We start from the raw sequence: 18,491 nt of genomic DNA, 5'->3' as shown, positions 1-18,491 counted from the left end.
GATATTAGGATAGAAGCAAATACTTGACACCTTTCCTCAGGCTAAGTAGGATGGCAACCCAGGACTCAAATGAAGTAAAGTAAATCCTGAGATTGCTTGTCATAAAGACGCATAACTTCTGAGATTTTTCTCTCGAATGTGATTTCTTCCAGTGGTTTTAGTTTTTATTATGGGTGTGAGAACGGCAAAATTAAAACTGATAATCTAAATGTAACATCTTTTCCCACATTGAGTATCTCCAACCCCAAGTCTCTTTAGATTAGAAAGAATACAATACAAGAATCACCTATCCCTACCCCTATGGAAAAGCTGCTACTCTGCTTACTGGCTATAATTATGCTCCTGATCTATTCATTTTAGAAGGTTAATTGTTAGCCTAAAAATAAAATTGCCACGGCCTTACCTTCCGCAAGGCGTATCAAACTCTCTAATAAGCGAATGGTAGTTCGGGCAGCATTTCTGCAGTCACTCTGACGCTGCATTTGATAGTAGCGTACAAGGATCAGGTTGCTCTCATCAGACAATTTTGGCTGTATACTTTTTATAACGCAGAAGTAGGTTTTCATCTTTTCCATGCTCCAGAGCTTTTCTGATTTGCTTGGGCAACCTGTGTTACAACTGCCTTGTCAGTAATTCTATAACAACAGACATCAAGCTTTTTCCTAAGAAGTCCTGTTAAATAGACCAGTGACTATAAAAGACTCATTACTCTCTTTTTGGGGCATACTGGGTTGTCTGTACACTAGTCCTCAAGGACTTGGTCAAATTCCAGTGTGGAATTTTACAGACCATCCATTCCCTCCCCTATCAAAATCCACAGTTTTGATGGATCCAGGGAAATTTCAACAGAACTGCTGTCAGACTCACTGCCCACCAGATGGTACAGTCAATACCAAGTGCTCTAGTGTTCCTTAAAATGTAAAATGCTACATGAATGTATGTACCTCCTCTGGCTGTTTTACCTACTTTGTAGGAGCCAAAAGCTACCTGTCATATTCTGAACAATTTTTGCAGGGCGACATTTTGAGAAGGGAAGGAAGCTAGCTGAAGAAGTTTCCTCTAACCACTTCTTCCCTAATGGGGATCCAAAGCCACGTTCCTGAAGTGGATGGAGAAGGGGCTGGTTAAAATCAAATTCTAGGGCACAGAGCTCCACATAGGGAACACCGTTGTTCATTCTTTGAGCCCTGCAGCACATACAGCTCAGATTTGTTCCGTCTGAATTAAGTTTCCCATTAACAGCATGTACAATTGTGTGTAGGATCTGCATATCAAGCAATGTAAAGGCACAAGATGGAAACTATCCACTTACTGAGCACTCTGGGCTAAAATCTCTTGTAAGTGTTCATATAGTAAAAGTATAGTGTTCTCAGCTCACCTCTGTTAATTAATTAGTGATCTCAATCTTATTCCTGCTTGAAAAACAACCATACTGCAGGAAACTACCATAGCAAAAATGTAAACACTGATTAACATGAAAGACTCAAGAATAACAAACTAAACTGAAAGGTGGGGAAATTAAAAAAAACAAAACCAACCAAACAAAAAAACCCACCTGATAATTTAAAAAGACTACTCTTACCTTTATTTTGCAAGATGAAGGATGAAATGATGCGGTCCCATTCCTCATTCTTTGTATCTAACAATACTAAGACCAGGTCAAATCTGCTCAACAGCGGACTGCCAAGGGCTATGTTGACAGAGACAGACTCATTAGGGTCATAATGGCCTTTTGGGTTTGTTGCTGCCAGGATAGTTGTCCTTGTATTAAGCTTGCACACCAAGCTAGAGAAAAGTATGGTGAACATAATGGTTGAATTAAATTGGGTAGAGGAAATGATTCCAAAGTGTTAAAAATTATCACATTTTTATGTTATAGAAAGCACATCTTACCTTGAAAGACCATAGGAGTTATAAAATATACACAATTATTGTATTAATACATATTACATACACAGCATTTCTCAGTCAGAGAATAACAACTAAACAGAAAGACACTGATCAGGATACCAAAAAATTAAGCAATATTGCCATGAGTAATGGCAATAGCTATATACAGCTAGGTCCTTAAATGGTGAAAACCAACACAACTTTTCAGAAATAAATATTACTTTGTTGATTTATACAGTATAGAAACACTTTTTTTAATGACGGAAAGTAACATTTTAGCTTAATTAACATTTTAAGAAAGCAAAATAAAATGTAATATAAACACGTGTTTTATACCTGTGTGTAAACACGTTATGAATATGAATCCAACCAAACAACGATGGCAGCCATATCAACTGTTTCTCCAGGGAAATAGCCATTTTTCTCTCTTAACCATGCTATCCTGGCATGTGTTTTCAGATGTGGGGAGAGATTATTTTTATTCCAGCAGTCCAAATGTAATCTTTTCGGTTAAGGCAGCAGCAGAAGTATTCTAACTTTGGTTTGTCACTGAGCTATTTCTAGTCAGCTCCTGAGTAACTGCTGCCTCCCATCCAAAATTCTGCTGTAACTGAGAGGAAGGACCACAGATCTTCTATTAGCTTATGTCCCATGCACCAAAATAAGGCCTTAAATTAGCAAAGCGCATAACCTATCTGTGCCAAGTTACTACTCAAAAAATCCTCATTATATGTAGTCCTTAAAAGTGGGCAACTGAGGCTATATGTGCAAGTTAGTAAATTGTGCTTTGGGGTCTAAAACGCAACAAACTGCAATAAGGAACCCGGCTAAAATATGTCACTGTCTTACTAAGTAGATAGGACCACATTGATTCCAAATATTTGTCCCCAGCTGCATTACTGCCAGAGACTAGTAATCTCCCAGGTGAAAGTGACATTACTTGTCCGCTGTCTGCCCAAGAGGGTAAAGAGAGCTTCAGTGGTGATGCTCAGAGTAAAGAAAGGACATGATCAGTTAGAGAATCCAAGAAGATGTGATTGGAACAAGAGCTGTGTTGAAAGCGACAAGGAGGAATGTGGAAAGGCTGATGCCTTTTGAGCAGTAGAGATTTCAGCAATACCAGCCAGGAAATTATTTGGGCCTGGACAAGAGCTGCGTATGACTGACAGAATAAGATATGAGCTCAAAGACCAAAGTGGCGAGGGGTGGGACAGGAAATAGCAGATTTGAACACACACTACTTTGAAAAAGAAAGCGAGGAGCTTAAAGTAAGCAGGAGTTTATATTTATGCCATGCCCAACATATAAAATTCAGCAGCCTGGAAATCTCTTGGTCTTCTTTTGTTACCGTGCAGTATTACTGGATTTTGGAGAAATGAAGTCCCGCTTTCTGAATTCCAATAAAAAATTCACAAAGTTCCTCATTTCACATATGATTATTATGACCACTCACAGCAAAGGACAAGAAAAAGAATACCAAGTCTTCTTAGAAAAGTGCCCTGTCCTACATTGCTTGCAACCTCTGGTCCAGTGCACTGTCCTTTGAAAAGCTGACTCATCTAGTTTAAGAGTACTGCTGAGAACAAAACTGTTAAGTACAGCAAAGAAAACAGACACATTTAATCAGCATGACAAACCTCCCTCCAACTTGTACTTAAAAGATGAACATCTTACATTGCTTTATCACGTATGTTAACATGCCACTTACCCTGCCTTTGCAACACTGATGGTTTGTTGCTCCATTGCTTCATGAATACTGGTTCTGTCATGTTCTTTAATACTATTGAACTCATCAATGCAACAAAGGCCTCCATCTGCAAGCACCAGAGCTCCAGCTTCCAAGTTCCACACCCCAAAGTCCTTCACAGCAGTCACTGTCAAACCTGAAGAATCAATTACTTCAGTCAGTCTTTTTCTTAAAACACAGGAGTGCACGTGAGTGAAAAGAAGGGACCTGGTGCACTGGCTTGTGCCAAGGACAGAAGGCAAAACAGCAGGTTAGCTCCACCACATACTTCTGCCATGGGACTCGCTTTACACCTACTGGCAAGAAATCCCACTAGCGTTCGGCAGGTTAGCCTGGATCCACGGAGCAGATTCTGTTAAGCTTCCCATGTTTGATAGTGACTTGTTTTGGGACGTTTTATTAATTGAACAAAAGAGATTAGGGTAAGAAGACTAAATCTGCCATATTAAATTGAAAATTAGGGCAAATGCAAAGATTGCAAAATTATGGAATGGACCCACTCAGCTCCTCCTCCCCATCAACTACTAAAACAGACAAAAATTTTGGAGCTACAAAACAAAGTTTGGGAAAAAAAAAAGTTATTATTTCAAGTGTCTTTTAACTCCTGGCGCCAGGAAGCGGAGACAAATTCTCACCTTAAACGAAGGCAATTAAATTTCTTTATGAGATTTTGAGTTCCTCTAAGCATTAAGCAAAAATGAAAATCCAAAGATGCCCAAAGATGAAATGGCAGGGGGGGAGGTTCCCAGTAAATCTACACATGATACAATACCAGGAGCATGGCAGGTCAGAAACTGTGCAAGTGTGAAAACAGCCACTCATTATCAAGTACGTGCACCTCCCTTCAAACCGTCTATTCCCTATTTCCCAGACTCTTCTCTGTCTTTAGCCCCCCTTTTTCTCTCCAGTGTTCAGCTCAAAATATCCTAGTAGACGACAAGCTGCTACCAGCCTAAAATCTCCTGGAATGCTATGGCAAAATGTGCCCAAGAATCCCCCCTCAACTTCCCTTGGTTCAGGTAGGAGAGGCTGCTGAGGCCTTCTTATCGCTGTCAGCCCACCACAGCAGCTATTTTTTCCCAAATGGCCAGCAAAAAGTTATTGGAAATATATGTTTCCTGTTAACATAACATGTACTTTAGTTTGTTGTGAGGAATATCCTCCACTGTGTCCAATCTTTCCTGGTTTCCTGGACTCTGCACTGAACAACTCGAGCAGTCGATCATGTGGCAGAATTATAAAAAAAGCCAAATAACCTCTAGCCTTGTGTCAGACATGTGGAGAATGCTATTAAAAAGTGGAGCGAGCAACACATCAGGCAAGTATCAGACAATGACGTTGCTTCGAATATACAAACCAAAAGTGTCACCTACTTTCCAAACCTTGCACGGGCTTGGAGATTTGCTGAAGGCCAAGGGCCTCCGTGCCTCGGCGCTACGCTCTCGCCCGCTGCAGATCTGGCAGCACTCTGCTCCTTCCAGCAGGGCTTGGCCTTTCCACGCAGGTGGGAATATGGCTCCTATGTGCCTTCCTGTTGTGCATAACTTCACCGCATTCCAGGGCCGACCTGCAGACATTGCTAGAGCCGGGCTGTGTATTTATTTCCACAGAGAATCTCCTCTTGTAGTGAGGGGTACACCCAACTCGCAGCCCCCAAGCCCCGAGCACGTAAACTAGCGCTACAGTGCTATGTCGCTCCTCCCTATCCCTGGTGTGCGGCAGCCACAAGATGGCCTCCTCTCTGGTCCTCCTGCTGCCACACAAGATGGCCTCCTCTCCAGGCCTCTTGCAGCTGCACAAGATGGCCTCCTCTCTGGGCTTCCTGCTGCTGCAGAGGGATACGTGCCGTTTCACAGCCCGATACCTAGGGCCTTCTTTACAAAGAGAGGAATGGGATAGCTTCTTGACAGCAGGGCTGCGTAAAAGACACACTCCGATCCGTCCGCACGCCGCCTCTCTAGGAGCAGCGAGGTGGATTCGTGGCAGAGTTCGGGCCCGTCCGCACACGGGGCGCCCAGCACCCCGCCAGCAAACCACCCTTTATTCAGGGAGCACCCCAGCCAGCGAGGCACCAGCCGGGCTCCCTGTTGACACGCTGCCTTTGGCCAAGAGGTCAGCGCTGTGGGGCCGACCGGGGACGGTGCGGCTCCCCGGTAGGGTTGGCCTCTTGCGAGCCCAATACCCCCATCGCAGCCCCGACACCCGGGACCCCATCAGCACCCAGCCCCAGCGAAACCGCCTCACCCCGACCACCCTTGTCCGCAGCAAAAGAAAAGGAAAAAAAACCCACAAAACAAAACACAAAAAGCCTACCCGCCCCCCCCTCCCCAACTAGACCCCCCACGGCACACGGCGCAGCCCCACGGCCGAAAGAGGGGCGAAGCCCTCCGGAGGCGGGGGCCTCGGCCGGGCTCCCGCCCGCCCGCGCGGCCTCGGCCCCGCCCCGGCCGTTGGCAGCCCGTTTCCACCTCGGGCCGGGCGGGGGCGCCGCGGCCAGACGCCGGCGGTGGAGAGGGAGCGGCGGAGCCCTTCTTGCTGCCGCTCGGCGGCCGCGTTCGGGGAGGAGGGCCCTAGGCCGGCGTGCGGCCAATCCGGGCGGGCGCTGGCGGCGAGCAGGGCAGAATGGGCTGTAGTTTAGTGAAATAGGAAAGCTGCGAACAGTGTGGAGTGTGCCTGGTGTAAATAAAAGGGGGGAAAAAAAAAAAGTTTCTGCAAGTCGCAGCTCTGCGGCCTCGCTCAGACGCTGGCACGGGGGCTTGTGCGTCGCCAAAAACCAACACACGGGACTTTACTGTGCTGCGTTAACACGCTCTTCCTATTGTTTGTGTTTTTTTCAAAATATGGCAAAGGTTCAGGTGAACAATGTAGTGGTGTTGGATAATCCTTCTCCTTTCTACAATCCTTTCCAATTCGAAATCACATTTGAGTGCATAGAGGACCTGTCGGAAGGTGAGTAGATTTTTTCCCGATACGGATTTTGTAACCCCGGGCTCTTAGTTTCAAGGCTTTTAAGGCTTAAACTTTGCACAGGCCTGCTCCTACAATTTAACAGTTTCTCCTTCACCGCATCGCCGTGCCGAGGCGAAGGGATGTGCTCGCCGGCGCCCGAGCCGCCGGCGGAAAAACCGCTCTCGCCCAGCCCGGCGGGGAAAGTTGGCGGCGTTCGCCTGCCCTGGCCGCCGAACCGGGGCCGCTTCTCCCCGCCGCGCCATCGGCGAGGCGAGCTTCAAGTTGCGAGGAACTTGTTTGAGTGGTGGTAGCCATGTTGCCAGCTTTGTGTGTGCGTGGGGAGGCGGCGAGGGGGGGTGTGTGTGTGGGGGGGGTGAGGGTTAACCGGGCTCGGCTGCCGCGCATCCCCGCGCCCGCGGGGAGACGGGCTGTTGCGCGGCCGGTGTCCCTACGCCCAGGCGTTCCTCGGAGCGCGGAAAACTCCGCAGCCAGCGTTTCGTTGGCCTCGTGCTCCATTTTAAGACTTAGAAGGGGATAAAGAAAAAAAAAAAAAAATCGCTGCGGGAGGCAGGGCCGGGCGGGCTCGCCCCCCGGCTGCCTGCCGCGGCGGGGTGCGGCGCGGTGGGTACGCGAGGCCGGCGGCGCGGCGGTTGCGGGAGCCCTGCCGGTGGGGGGAGGGGGGCCGGCCGCCAGCCACTATTTTTGGAAGTCACTCGAAAGTTACCGGCAGCCGCCGGGGGCGGGGTGGCCCCGCCGCTGCCCTGCAGCCGCCCCGCGGGGACACCACCCCCCCCCCCCTTCTCTTGAGTTGGGGTCGCCGGCCGAGCTCCCCGCCGAGGGGCGCGCCGCGCCGGCGGGCTCCCGCCTTCCCCTGAGCCGGGCGGGCCGCGAACCGCCTTTCGCCTCGCCGGAGCTCCGCAGCGCCGCCCGCCGGGCCGCCGGCAGGCCGCGCCGCGGCTCTCTGCGGGAGTCGCCCCGAGAGGCCGCGCGTCGCCCCTCGGGCGGGAGTTTTGAACGCCCCGCGGCTCAGGGCGAGGAAGGGAAGCGGGGAGCTCCTGCCCGCCGGCAGCGCGGCTGCCGCTCCGGGAGCAGGAGGAAAGGAGGCCGCTCGGCTGGGGCTGCCTGCGAGCGGAAAGAGGGACAGCCGCCTGGCCCCCGGCGGACACCGGCGCCGCCTGCTCGCCAGCGGCCTGAGGGGCGAGGGAAAGGCGAAAGGCGAACCGGAATTGGCGGGCGATAACGCCTGGCCGGCTCTCTGTCGCTGCGGTTAAACTTGCCTCACCCTGCCTGCTCCGCTAGCAGTTTTTTGGGTTGGTTTTTTTTTTGTTTTGTTTTTTTTTTTTACTAGTGCGTGCCGGCGGCCTGGGGACAGCGCGGGCAGCTTGGCTTGCTCTACTCCGCCGCCGCTGGGAGGGACGGTCGCGCTGGCGGGAACTTCAGAGACAGGCAGTCAGTCTCCTCCGACCCTGGGGTTTCCTCTAGGCCTCTGCCGCTAGCCTCCTGCCCTTCCACAACTGACCGAGGCGTTAGCTGGAGCTGCCCGTAGCAGGCTGCGCTCCGTGCCCGTCGCCAGGTCGCTGAGCGGATCTCTCCAGTCAGCCTGGCCTCGTCTGAGACGCAGCGTCGGAGCCCTCGACGGCGGCGGCGCCCGTCGCAGGGGCTCGGCACAAGGCGTCGCGCCTTCCCGTTGTGCGCGGCCGTACGTGGCGCGCTCCTCGCTCTCTGGATTTATGTGAGAGTTAATCCGGGACAATCGGGATGAGAAGAATTATAGATGGTCTAATGCAAAATTCTCAGTTCCCTTCCCCCACCTAAATGCAAGTTAGACTGCAGGATGTATTCAGGAGGAGCACTGCTATCTTTCACGTTTAAAAATAAGATTAAGCATAGCCTTCCTACACTTGATGAAAAATTTGCTGTCGTTGCCTTAGCTTTCACGTGCTAATATGTATATCTACTGTGCTGTTTTCTCTTCAGCCAGTCCTGCGCACCACTGATCTTAAATTCATTAACTCCAGCCCTCTTGGTTTTTTTTTTTAAGTTGTTACTCTGTAGCAAGATAACCTAAACAGCACTTGGATCAACCTATTAAATGTATAATCTAAAACTTAATTTTAAAAAGTCCATTTTTTAGTACTAAATGCTACTGGTTTAGACTGAACTTCATACTGTTCTCCTAGAATGATGGCACAGGATGGTGTGATAACCTTAAGTAGTTTAGCCTAAAAGTCCTCACTTCTTTTAAGTAGTAACTTACACTCAGATGCTGACAAAAGAGGTCCTTAATTGTCCTGGATGAATAGTCTGCAGTACTGGCAGTAACTAGTACTACATGCTTAAAAGGTGAATTAAACCTCTGATACAGCATCTGGCCAATTGAGGAGTAAAATCCCTTTCTAAGCCCTGTTAATTAAGTTACTTAAACCCCCCGAACCTGCATTGATGCTAAACATGGTAAGCAAGAAGAATTCATTAATGAAAAAAGAGAGCTGCAATCCTAAGGCAGCCAGTTTCTGTTACAGTACTAAGTTTTTTGCTATGCTTAAGTTCCATTCCTGCACCAAGAAGCCATAATGTAGACCTTTGGATTTTGCAAAGCACAGTAATAAAGTAGATGTAATAGGGTACAGGTTTGTGCTTTTGCATAGACAATAAGGGCACTGTTCGTAAGGAAAAAAAAATATGAAATATACCATGTAAGTTTTTAAGGTACAGTTTTGAAGCACCAGTCTCACTGAACTAAAAAAAAAAAAAAAAAAAGTTAGTCATAGTTTTCCATAATGGTGATCTTTTTTCCCTCTTGTTTAAAAAACCAAAAATATCTCTTTTAAGGTTAGTTCTGTATGTGTCTTTATGCATGTGTTTTTGAATCAAAAAGTGAAAGTGAAAAGCTGCGGCAGGAAGAGCTAATGTGTGCTAATTTGCAGTTTCAACTTTCAAACACCTGTGGTAGAGAGGGCGAGTTAGAAAAAACCTGAGTTGTAAGAAATGTTTGATTCTGGTGCATTATTTTAAGAAGCAAAATGCTACATTTAAATTTTTTTGCCTGTAGTTCCATTTCAGGATGTGGCTAAAATCCGAGCACCAATATCTTCAATGAGAATATGATCTATCACACTATCACAATTTTACATACTTCTCGGGTTACGCAAGTTACATGTGAAGGAATAGGGGCATACAGTTAGTGTGCCTGGTGCTTACACAATGGGTTTTCTTATTCAATTAACTACCTTCCATGATCTGTGTAATTTAAGCTGTGAGGTGTGTATGTGCAAGGTGGGAATTTCTTTTTGGAAGGTGAGTCACTATTCAAGGTGTGTGATGCGTTCTAGGTGTATATGGGCATCGTCCCTGTGCTGCAGCCATTCCAACAGATGGAGAAAATGCTGCACACAGCTCCCAACAAGTAAATGGGCCCCGTCCTCTGTATAAAATTTGAAAATTAACCTATGAAAATAGAGTGATTCCTGTGGTACAGACCGACTAGAGAGAGATGGTGGGAGGGTCTGGTTCACGAGGACAGGGGCAGGCATCAATAAATCTCCCCAGTGAAGACAGGTCCTTGTTATTTTAGGCCCGTTGCCAAAGAAGCAATTTTAGGCTATGCAAAACTGTAGGTAGGCAGGAGTGGAAGACCCTTAACTGTAATGATAAATAATGTTTGTGTTTTTTTAATTTATTTTTGTTTTGTTGTAGATTTGGAATGGAAAATAATTTATGTGGGTTCAGCTGAAAGTGAAGAGTATGATCAGGTGTTAGACTCTGTTTTAGTAGGACCTGTTCCTGCGGGCAGACACATGTTTGTATTTCAGGTAAGTTTGATTTAACTGTTTCTAAAAGGGTTGTGTTAATTAGTTTAAAGATGACGGTATCAAACTAAGAGGCGCTTGAAAAATAATGGTAAGCTAGAAAAATATTTCAGTCAGCTCTTCAGGTATGATATAGCCTCCTTTAAAGTCTGTTCATGAGCTGATATTTCTTGCCCCTGATATCTCCATGGCAATATTTTCACTTGTGGTATCAATAATTAGACATAATGATAGAAGCACTGTTCCTGTAGCTACTGATAATTTTGACCAGTCTGGTTTATAAATATATTCTAGATCACTCGGTAATCAAGAGTGCCAGTCACCTGGTTTACACTAGCACCATCAGGCTTAACTCTGCTGCAGTTGGTGGCAGTTTCAGACAATCAGGACCACTAGGTTAATGTAGACAATGTCTTCAGAAGATCAGGCCAGCAAATTCATTGTAAAACTCTGCCAGAACAGTCAAGAGTTCATGTCTGCTTGGCAGGATAGATGTTCAACTGTGATATTTGGCTAAGCATGCTAAATCACAACAAAATACAGCAATTTGTAAAGTAAGACAGAATTCCAATGGTAGATAGCAGGCATTTGGGACGCAAATGTGTAGATCAAGCGTGTCCAACAAACTCCGGAGCATCTGACAGTCCTATAAAATACTGCTGTTAAAGCCGAAAGTTACTAAGAAGGAATAATTAAGGGAAGGAAAACAGGCAAAGAACAGAGCTAAGATGGCTTACTAGCCTATTCTGGTTTCCATTTAAAGTCAGCAAGGGGGGGGTGTGGGGGGGGAACCTAAAGCAAACTTGCCTAAAGTCTTACAGAAGTTTTTTGGGGTTTGTTTCTTTTTTTTAATAGAAACTATGATTTAGCTCACTTTTTTCTCTATTTATCAAATACTAGTATTTGTCTTGTAAACTGAGAGCAAAATCCATCAGCAGAAGAATCAGATTGAAACTGAGTATGGCTTATTATATAAGAACCATGCTACTTTCCCAAATACTATAAATTCACTTAACCATTTAATGGCAAGTGCATGCTGGAGTATGAGCATTAAAAAAAAAAAAAGTGCTAATGAATACACTTTCTTATTTCTCACACTTACTGTAACTGTTAAAATAATACCAAAATTTGTGAGGCATCTTGATTAATCCTGTAAGTTCCAGGACACTTTTTTTTTTTCTTACAGGACAGGCTAAAGGAATAAGATTAGGCTGGAGGTTACATTTATTGACCACATATGTGCAAATTAGTCTTGAAACATTTCTGTTTGGTTTTGAAGCTGGGCCTAATTCTTCCACACTACAAATAAAACAGTTCTTCCATTCTCAAGCTATTATACCTTATGGCATTAATTAGTCAGGAATACATGATCCCCTGTTGCCCTCAAAGGGGCTACCTTGTAGCACTATATCCAGAGAAATCGGCTGCTGTTTACATTTCTAATTTAAAAGATGCACCGTTCTCTGTTAAGTTACAAAGATTCATTGTTCATGGTGATGGGAAGGAGCAGGAGGCAGGTGTCTGAAAAGGCATGTTTTGGCTGTATGATTAGGAAGGCCTTGAAAATTAAATTTACTACTCTTGCAGTTTCTGTAGGATGGACTCATCAATTGTATCCTGGTTATAACTGACACTACAGCTAAATTAGGAGCTAATTTTGCTTAGATTGGAATAGGTCCTGTAAAAGAGTCAGTACTCCTGTGTTATAATAAATTCCATTTCTTATGGAAGTACTGTTGGTCTAAGTATATTAGACTTCAAAAGCACTGGATTTCAGGTGAGGGTAGGACTTGGCTAATGTGTACACAGCAGACCACCAAAAACCAAAGTGCTGCAATAAGCCTTTGCTGATGACTGAAGCTATTTTATTCACCACACTGAAGCAGCCTGGGAGATGGAGAGAACTAGCAAGGGAAGGCCAGAATGGGGCAAAAGCACAGAACTGCAGGAGGCATATAATATAAAGAAAAGACACTGTGTTCACTAGGGATACCACATTGAAAGGACCTTTCTGGAGGTGTATAATATTTTCAGCTAATAATATGCTGTAGATTTTTCTAAATAGGAAAATGGCTGAAATAGCAAGTAAAATGGAGTACCACACAGATAAAATACCAAAGATGATAAAATTACCTTTGTTGAAAAGCAGCTGTGTATCAGGTTGGGAAGTCAGCCTTACATACTGAAAGATAGAAAACTATTGTGCTTTTCAGATTTACGCAATCAGCTTTTTTTTTTTTTTTTTTTTTTTTTTTAACATTTAAGAAGGTTTCAAAATTAAAGGCCCACGGCTTGGCCTCTTTGGTTCTAAATACCAAGATATAAGTAGTGAAACCTGATTCCTTCTCTCTGTGCACTTGGGGATTTATAATAAATTCACAGAAACTTCTTTTTGAGAATATAAGCGCATAAATAATTTACTATCTTTAAGTGGGGATATGACCTTAGCTACCTACTCTGCAGTAATAGCTATGTGAATAAATGTATCATATGGAAAAGCATGATAATTCAAGACAACATATACATTGAGTGATTTCATAAAATTCTTAAGTAATTTCTAGCATAAGAATGGCATATTAAGACAGTGATTTTTACTCAAAAGTTAATCTACTGCCTCTTTTAGCCTACCCAAAGTATCTGTTTGCAGCTGCTCCCTTATCATTTGATCACACCAAGCTCTTCTTTTTTTCTTCCACCTGTGTACGATTTGTTTCCCAGGCAATTAAGAGGTTTGACATCCAAGGCAGGAAGTTCAAAATTTGAGAAAAGAAAGTGGTTTTACACAGTGTTCAGTGTCTTTTCCACTCAGCAAAACAATGCTTTAGAGTTAAGTAGGATTCAAACAGAGTATTTCCTTGGGTTCACAACTGTATCATAAGATATTGCAGGACACAAAATGACAATGGGAGCCTAGAAGAACTAAAATCCCACATTAGGGTGTGAGTTGAGTTTCACGGGAGGTTAAATGAACAGCATCCTTTTGCAATATATTAGTCTATAACTGCCCAATGTGGAATTTAAAGTAATCAAATGGTCCTGGGCACTGTTAGAACAAGACTACTGAATTAAAGTAGTGATTTCATCTGTATTGGCAGTTCTTGTGACTTCTTCAAGCTTTTACACTTGTCCTATTCCTTGGTTGTCTTTTCCCTTCTGTGTGAGTTGTAAAGCCATTTGGTCATTTTCTGTTCCCTTCAGGGCTGGAGGAAGTTGTGTTCTACCTGATTCTCTGGTTGCTTCTCTTCCCCCTGGTGTATTTGTACCCGAGAGGTCTGACTCATCTAATTCTTCTGCAAAGTGCCTACAGCTCCCTATAAAAAGCCAGACTGGTTTGAAGGCTTAGAATTGAAGTAGCTAAGAGCAGAAGCCAAAGCTGCATGACCACTAGCTCCCAAATTTCTGAGTGCTGGAGTGTATAAATACTACAGAGAAGTAGGGATGAGAGGGACAGCAGGAATTAATCCCATTTGTCCTCTGTCCTTAGGCAAGAACACCTGAACCATTCTAACATACATTGTTAATGCCAACTTGTACTTGCAACACAGGTGTTCGTTGTTGGCTTCAGATCTTCATGTAAAATTGTAAATATGAAGCTGCTTCATTTATGCTTAGATTGCTGTTAGTTTAAATCCTACAGCAGAATGAAGCATCACATTTTATCAATAAATGTGTAGTTAGGAAGCATTTCAAGGGACTTATGTGAGCCACGTTTTACGAGGCAAATTTTATTGATTATTAATAACTGCAGAGCCACGGTAAGTAAGGACATTGAGGAAGATTATAAGAGTTGCCTATTAATTAGGATGGCATCCTGGCTGAAAATATGTTGGATGTCTTAGAGCAATGATACATTTAACTGCATACATTTTAACAAACGTAGGCATGTGGAAGGAGGCAAGAGAGTAGTTTATTCCTTTCCTAGAAATCTGTGGGACAGCTCAGACCTCACTGTAGCCTGTCCCTGCTCTTCTTGCTGACGTATAAATTGCAGTCTGTATTTTTAAGGGCTTAGTCTTATTAAGAACACACATACAGACCGATTCAACCTCGGGTTAAAAAAAAAACCACAAAAAACCAAAAACCAGCAAACCCCCCCCCCCCCTCACTCTACTAATACCAAGGTGGGCTAGAGAACAATGGCATTGTAGAACTGGAGGGATGTTAGTACACTTGCTCGAACAACAGTTTAGCTGGTCCTATATTTAAAAGCAGTTTTGGATCAAAGCTGTCTAATCACCCATGAGAAATGTCAGCACACAGTATTATTGTATTCTAAGTAATTCTGTCTCTAGAGGATAGTGTCCTAAAATCAGGGTTGATATTGTTGTGAAAGCAGGTATATTTTCTGGTTAACTTGAAGAACAATTTTAAATAGTCACTACTCGGCTGCTAAGACATGCTACTTAAGATTCCCCTGCTAGATTGTCATGTGGTATCAATTTTAATCCCTTCTTTCCCTTTCACATTTAGGCTGATGCACCTAACCCAGGGCTTATTCCAGATGCAGATGCAGTAGGTGTAACAGTTGTGCTAATTACATGCACCTATCGAGGTCAAGAATTTATTAGAGTCGGCTACTATGTAAACAATGAATATACCGAAACAGAACTGAGAGAGAATCCACCAGTAAAGCCAGATTTTTCTAAGGTAAGGCACGTTTTGTTCTAGTCCTATGTCAAAGGTATGCTTATAGAAAGAGGTTTTTAAGAAACAAAACCAAACCCCAAGTGATTCCATAAAATGCGTGGAACGAGGCATCAAATAATGGGAAAGACTGGGGGGGGACAAACTACAAGTGCCATGTAGTTGCCATAAATTCAGAGAACATTGAGAAACCTGCAATGGTTTCTACCAGCTTGAAGCCTTAGCTGGACTTCATTATTATTTTACACTGTCCGTATGAAATAAACTGTTGGGTTCCCTCTACCTGCAGCGCTGTTGACAAAGTGGCTTTGTTCTTCAGAAAAGCAGAATAATGTTTTTTCTAGGACAGTCAACCTGGAACTAAGTTTTAGGTTTTAATTTAACACAGTTGTTATCCAGCTGTTCTAGTGTTAGAGCTGCAGTTTCTGCAAAACAGTAACAAACAAACTGAAGAAAAAGTTACGTGCAAAATGAGAGAAGATGGGTAACCTGGTAAGAGCAGGTTGGATGATTATCCGATCAATGTACAACTTGACCAAGGAAGTACACAGATTAAGTTTAAAAATATATATATCCTTCTTGGTAAAAATTAAACCAAGACCAAGACTAGCATTAAAAGGTGATGTGAAATAGAATTATTTGCAACCTAATACCTTGAGGAGAAGAATCAACTAAACATCAAAAACTAGTTAAAATCCTGTGAAATACTCTCCCGAGGCAGACTGTACAAACCAACAAGGTTCTACATAGCATCCAGGTTTGTTTTCACGGAAGATTTTGTGGAGTTGGGTTTTCTCTTTATGAAGGCTGACATATAGTGTACACACTTATGTTCCAAAGTTGTGTGATGGTGAAAATTTTGTCATTTCTCAAGTTTGCATGAATTATGTGACTGGATATATGAAGAAGTAAATGGGATAATGCATGTACTGTAATGACTAGTACAGAGATAATCCCCATAGTCCCTGAAACTGATCTTCAAATGTAACTAAACTGAATTGGTATGTAAACTGGTTTTTAGAAGTCGCTAATGATTTTCTATGCTTAACTTAATTTTCAGGGATCAGACGCTCAGTATGTTCTCAAAATTCAAAATTATGGTTAATTTGAGGATTCTTAAATTTATAATCTGTTCCTTTCTTTTTTCTTTCATTTAAAACATATACTTATTTGTTATTTTGGGGGTGAATGTCAGAATGTTGACTTCCTTTAAGCACTTGAATTTAGAAATGCCTAGAACTACTTGTCTTAATTCTCTGCTTATATAAAAAGCTAGATCTCCTTCTTTGAAAAAGAACAGCAAAAGCTATCATGTATTTGCAGTAAGGACTTTTTATATGACTTTGGGGCAGAATTTAAACATACAAGTAGAAGGTTATTAAATTGATTGATTGATGGGTAATAGACCCTACTAAGTTCAAAAAAATAAATGGTCTTGTTAGTTTGCATAAGGGGTTGGGAAATATTTCATGAGAGTGCACTTCCTTAGAGAACAAAATCAGCATTACTACCAAAGCAAACTTTTCCTGTGATCAGTCTTAACTTTCATTATGAGTGGCCAATGGCGGTAAGTTGCCATCCTCCACTTAACTATGTATTGTCTTGAAAATGGTGAAAGATTAAGAAAAAGTGAGCATTTTCTTTTTTTGCTGCATACATAAACAAATAGAACATGTTTTCAAAGGAAAGTGAAGGCCAGCCATGAGACTAAAATATATGACTAATGTCTAGGCCACAATACTAAATACCTTCCAAATCCAAGTAATGTTTTTACTTCAAAACTTCAGTAGACAAATTAAAATTCAGTTAGTGAAATCAATCTAAAGCATGGTAATGTAATGTAAGGATAGGTTATACTCTTAAATGAAGACAGACAGTTGATGGAATTGATAAAATTATTGCAAACACCATAAAGTTGATGCAAAAATTTTACGATGTACTGTGGTTTGCAAAATCTTTGTGTGGGTAGTCATTTGCTTTACTAAAAGCTGGCTAAAATAATAAACACTTGCACTTCACTTGCAGAGTTCTCGTACAGCCTTGAACTCATGGAACAGTTACCAAAAATATCCTCTCAAGAAAGCAGTTATTTTGCCGAGTAGGATATTAGAGTAAATGAATGAGTGGTGCATTTCTGTAAGCATGTTTCTGATCCATATATAGTAGCTATAGATTCACATTTATATGAATTACCTTTTTAAACAAATTGTTTTACACATACAGGGCTATGGGGAGTAAAAGGAAGAAAATCTGTATGCACGTGAACTCCAGTTTGAGATGTACACATTACATAATCCATGTATTTTCTTCTCTCCTAGCTTCAAAGGAATATTTTGGCATCTAATCCCAGAGTCACAAGATTCCACATTAATTGGGAGGACAACACTGAAAAACTGGAAGACGCAGAGAGCAGTAACCCAAATCTACAGTCACTGCTTTCTACAGATGCATTACCTTCAGCATCAAAGGGGTGGTCAACATCAGAAAATTCATTAAATGTTATGTTAGAATCTCATATGGACTGCATGTGACTAACCACCATCATTTTGGTACTGTACATGTGTTAAACTGTAAAAACAACCAGAACTATTTCCCTCAAATTCCATAAGTACATAGTTGACAAGCAATGTGAAGAACTTGTTTTAAAACATCCTGTAGAAAGTTTATAAAAAAACAAACAAACAAAAAAAAAAACCAAAAACCAAACAAACAGTATTTGAGCAAATTGTGGAATATAAATACAACTATTTTTAAGTAATTGCCTTTTTTCTCTAATGTGTTATTCTATGTGGTCTAAACCAAACTTGATTAAAGTATACATATGCTCCCCTCCCCCTTTACTTTGTAAGCACTATTGAAAGCTAAAAAACTGAAAGTTAAAACATTTGGGCAAAATGAAGGAATAATGCCATGTCCTCATCTCTGATATCCAGATTGCCAAATATAAAGTGCCCTTTAATAGCAGCTTAAGAACAAAACTGTCATTAGATGAAGTGCAAAGAAAAAAGTATCTCTTAAAAAAAAAAAAAAAAAAAAAAAAAAAAAAAAGTCCAAAATTGTGCTCTTGCTGTGAAAGCAGACAGCACAGTATAATTTTAGGTGCAAGCTTCTTTTCCTTTCAAAGCACATACTTGTTACTTAAAGCATGCAATTTGAGATTTACCATCTGCTATCTTGGATTTTAGGATTTTTTTTTTCTGTCTCCTGCTGCTGCTGTTTAGTCAAACTGTAGTTTGTTAAGGACAATGTTTCATGTGGATTTGGGTGGGTATCTCAGGAAAGAACCTTTTTCAGCCACCCTAATAGCACACACAATTGGTTGGAAGGATTCAAGCAATTACTAGAAATTTCAGCATCAGAAGGAATAGCATGATTATCCAAAAAATGCTCTTCTGCAAGATTGTTATGTACAACTGCTGGTTGGTACGTTTATTTTCAGGTATGCTTTATTC

At 42.7% G+C, this 18,491-nt stretch overlaps 2 protein-coding genes across 6 annotated transcripts in view; one reads left to right on the top strand and one right to left on the bottom strand.

Annotated features, from left to right (window-relative positions):
* The window catches only part of MCM9 (minichromosome maintenance 9 homologous recombination repair factor), a 49,379-nt gene that overhangs the window by 10,391 nt on the left and 20,497 nt on the right, over positions 1–18,491 (bottom strand). For 4 of the 5 annotated variants that reach the window (XM_030037282.1, XM_030037289.1, XM_030037297.1 and 1 more), the window contains exons 8-10: positions 3,599–3,773; positions 1,583–1,785; positions 404–607 (exon numbers count right to left, since the gene is read on the bottom strand). In XM_030037282.1, the coding sequence (XP_029893142.1) occupies positions 404–607; positions 1,583–1,785; positions 3,599–3,773 (582 nt within the window). The remainder of the gene's footprint in view (positions 1–403; positions 608–1,582; positions 1,786–3,598; positions 3,774–18,491) is intronic. The other variant, XM_041129683.1, reaches the window with a different exon arrangement.
* On the top strand, positions 6,106–17,797 carry ASF1A (anti-silencing function 1A histone chaperone). The gene is made up of 4 exons (XM_030037408.2): positions 6,106–6,586; positions 10,283–10,398; positions 14,866–15,042; positions 17,358–17,797. The coding sequence occupies exons 1-4, from the start codon at positions 6,478–6,480 to the stop codon at positions 17,568–17,570; spliced, it is 615 nt and encodes a 204-aa protein (XP_029893268.1). The 5' UTR covers positions 6,106–6,477; the 3' UTR covers positions 17,571–17,797.

This window comes from Aquila chrysaetos, chromosome 2 (assembly GCF_900496995.4).
Source record: "Aquila chrysaetos chrysaetos chromosome 2, bAquChr1.4, whole genome shotgun sequence".
In the NCBI taxonomy this organism is placed as follows: Eukaryota; Metazoa; Chordata; class Aves; order Accipitriformes; family Accipitridae; genus Aquila; species Aquila chrysaetos.
The sequence above is the reverse complement of the archived record's forward strand: the minus strand, read 5'-3'. Positions and strand labels throughout refer to the sequence as shown.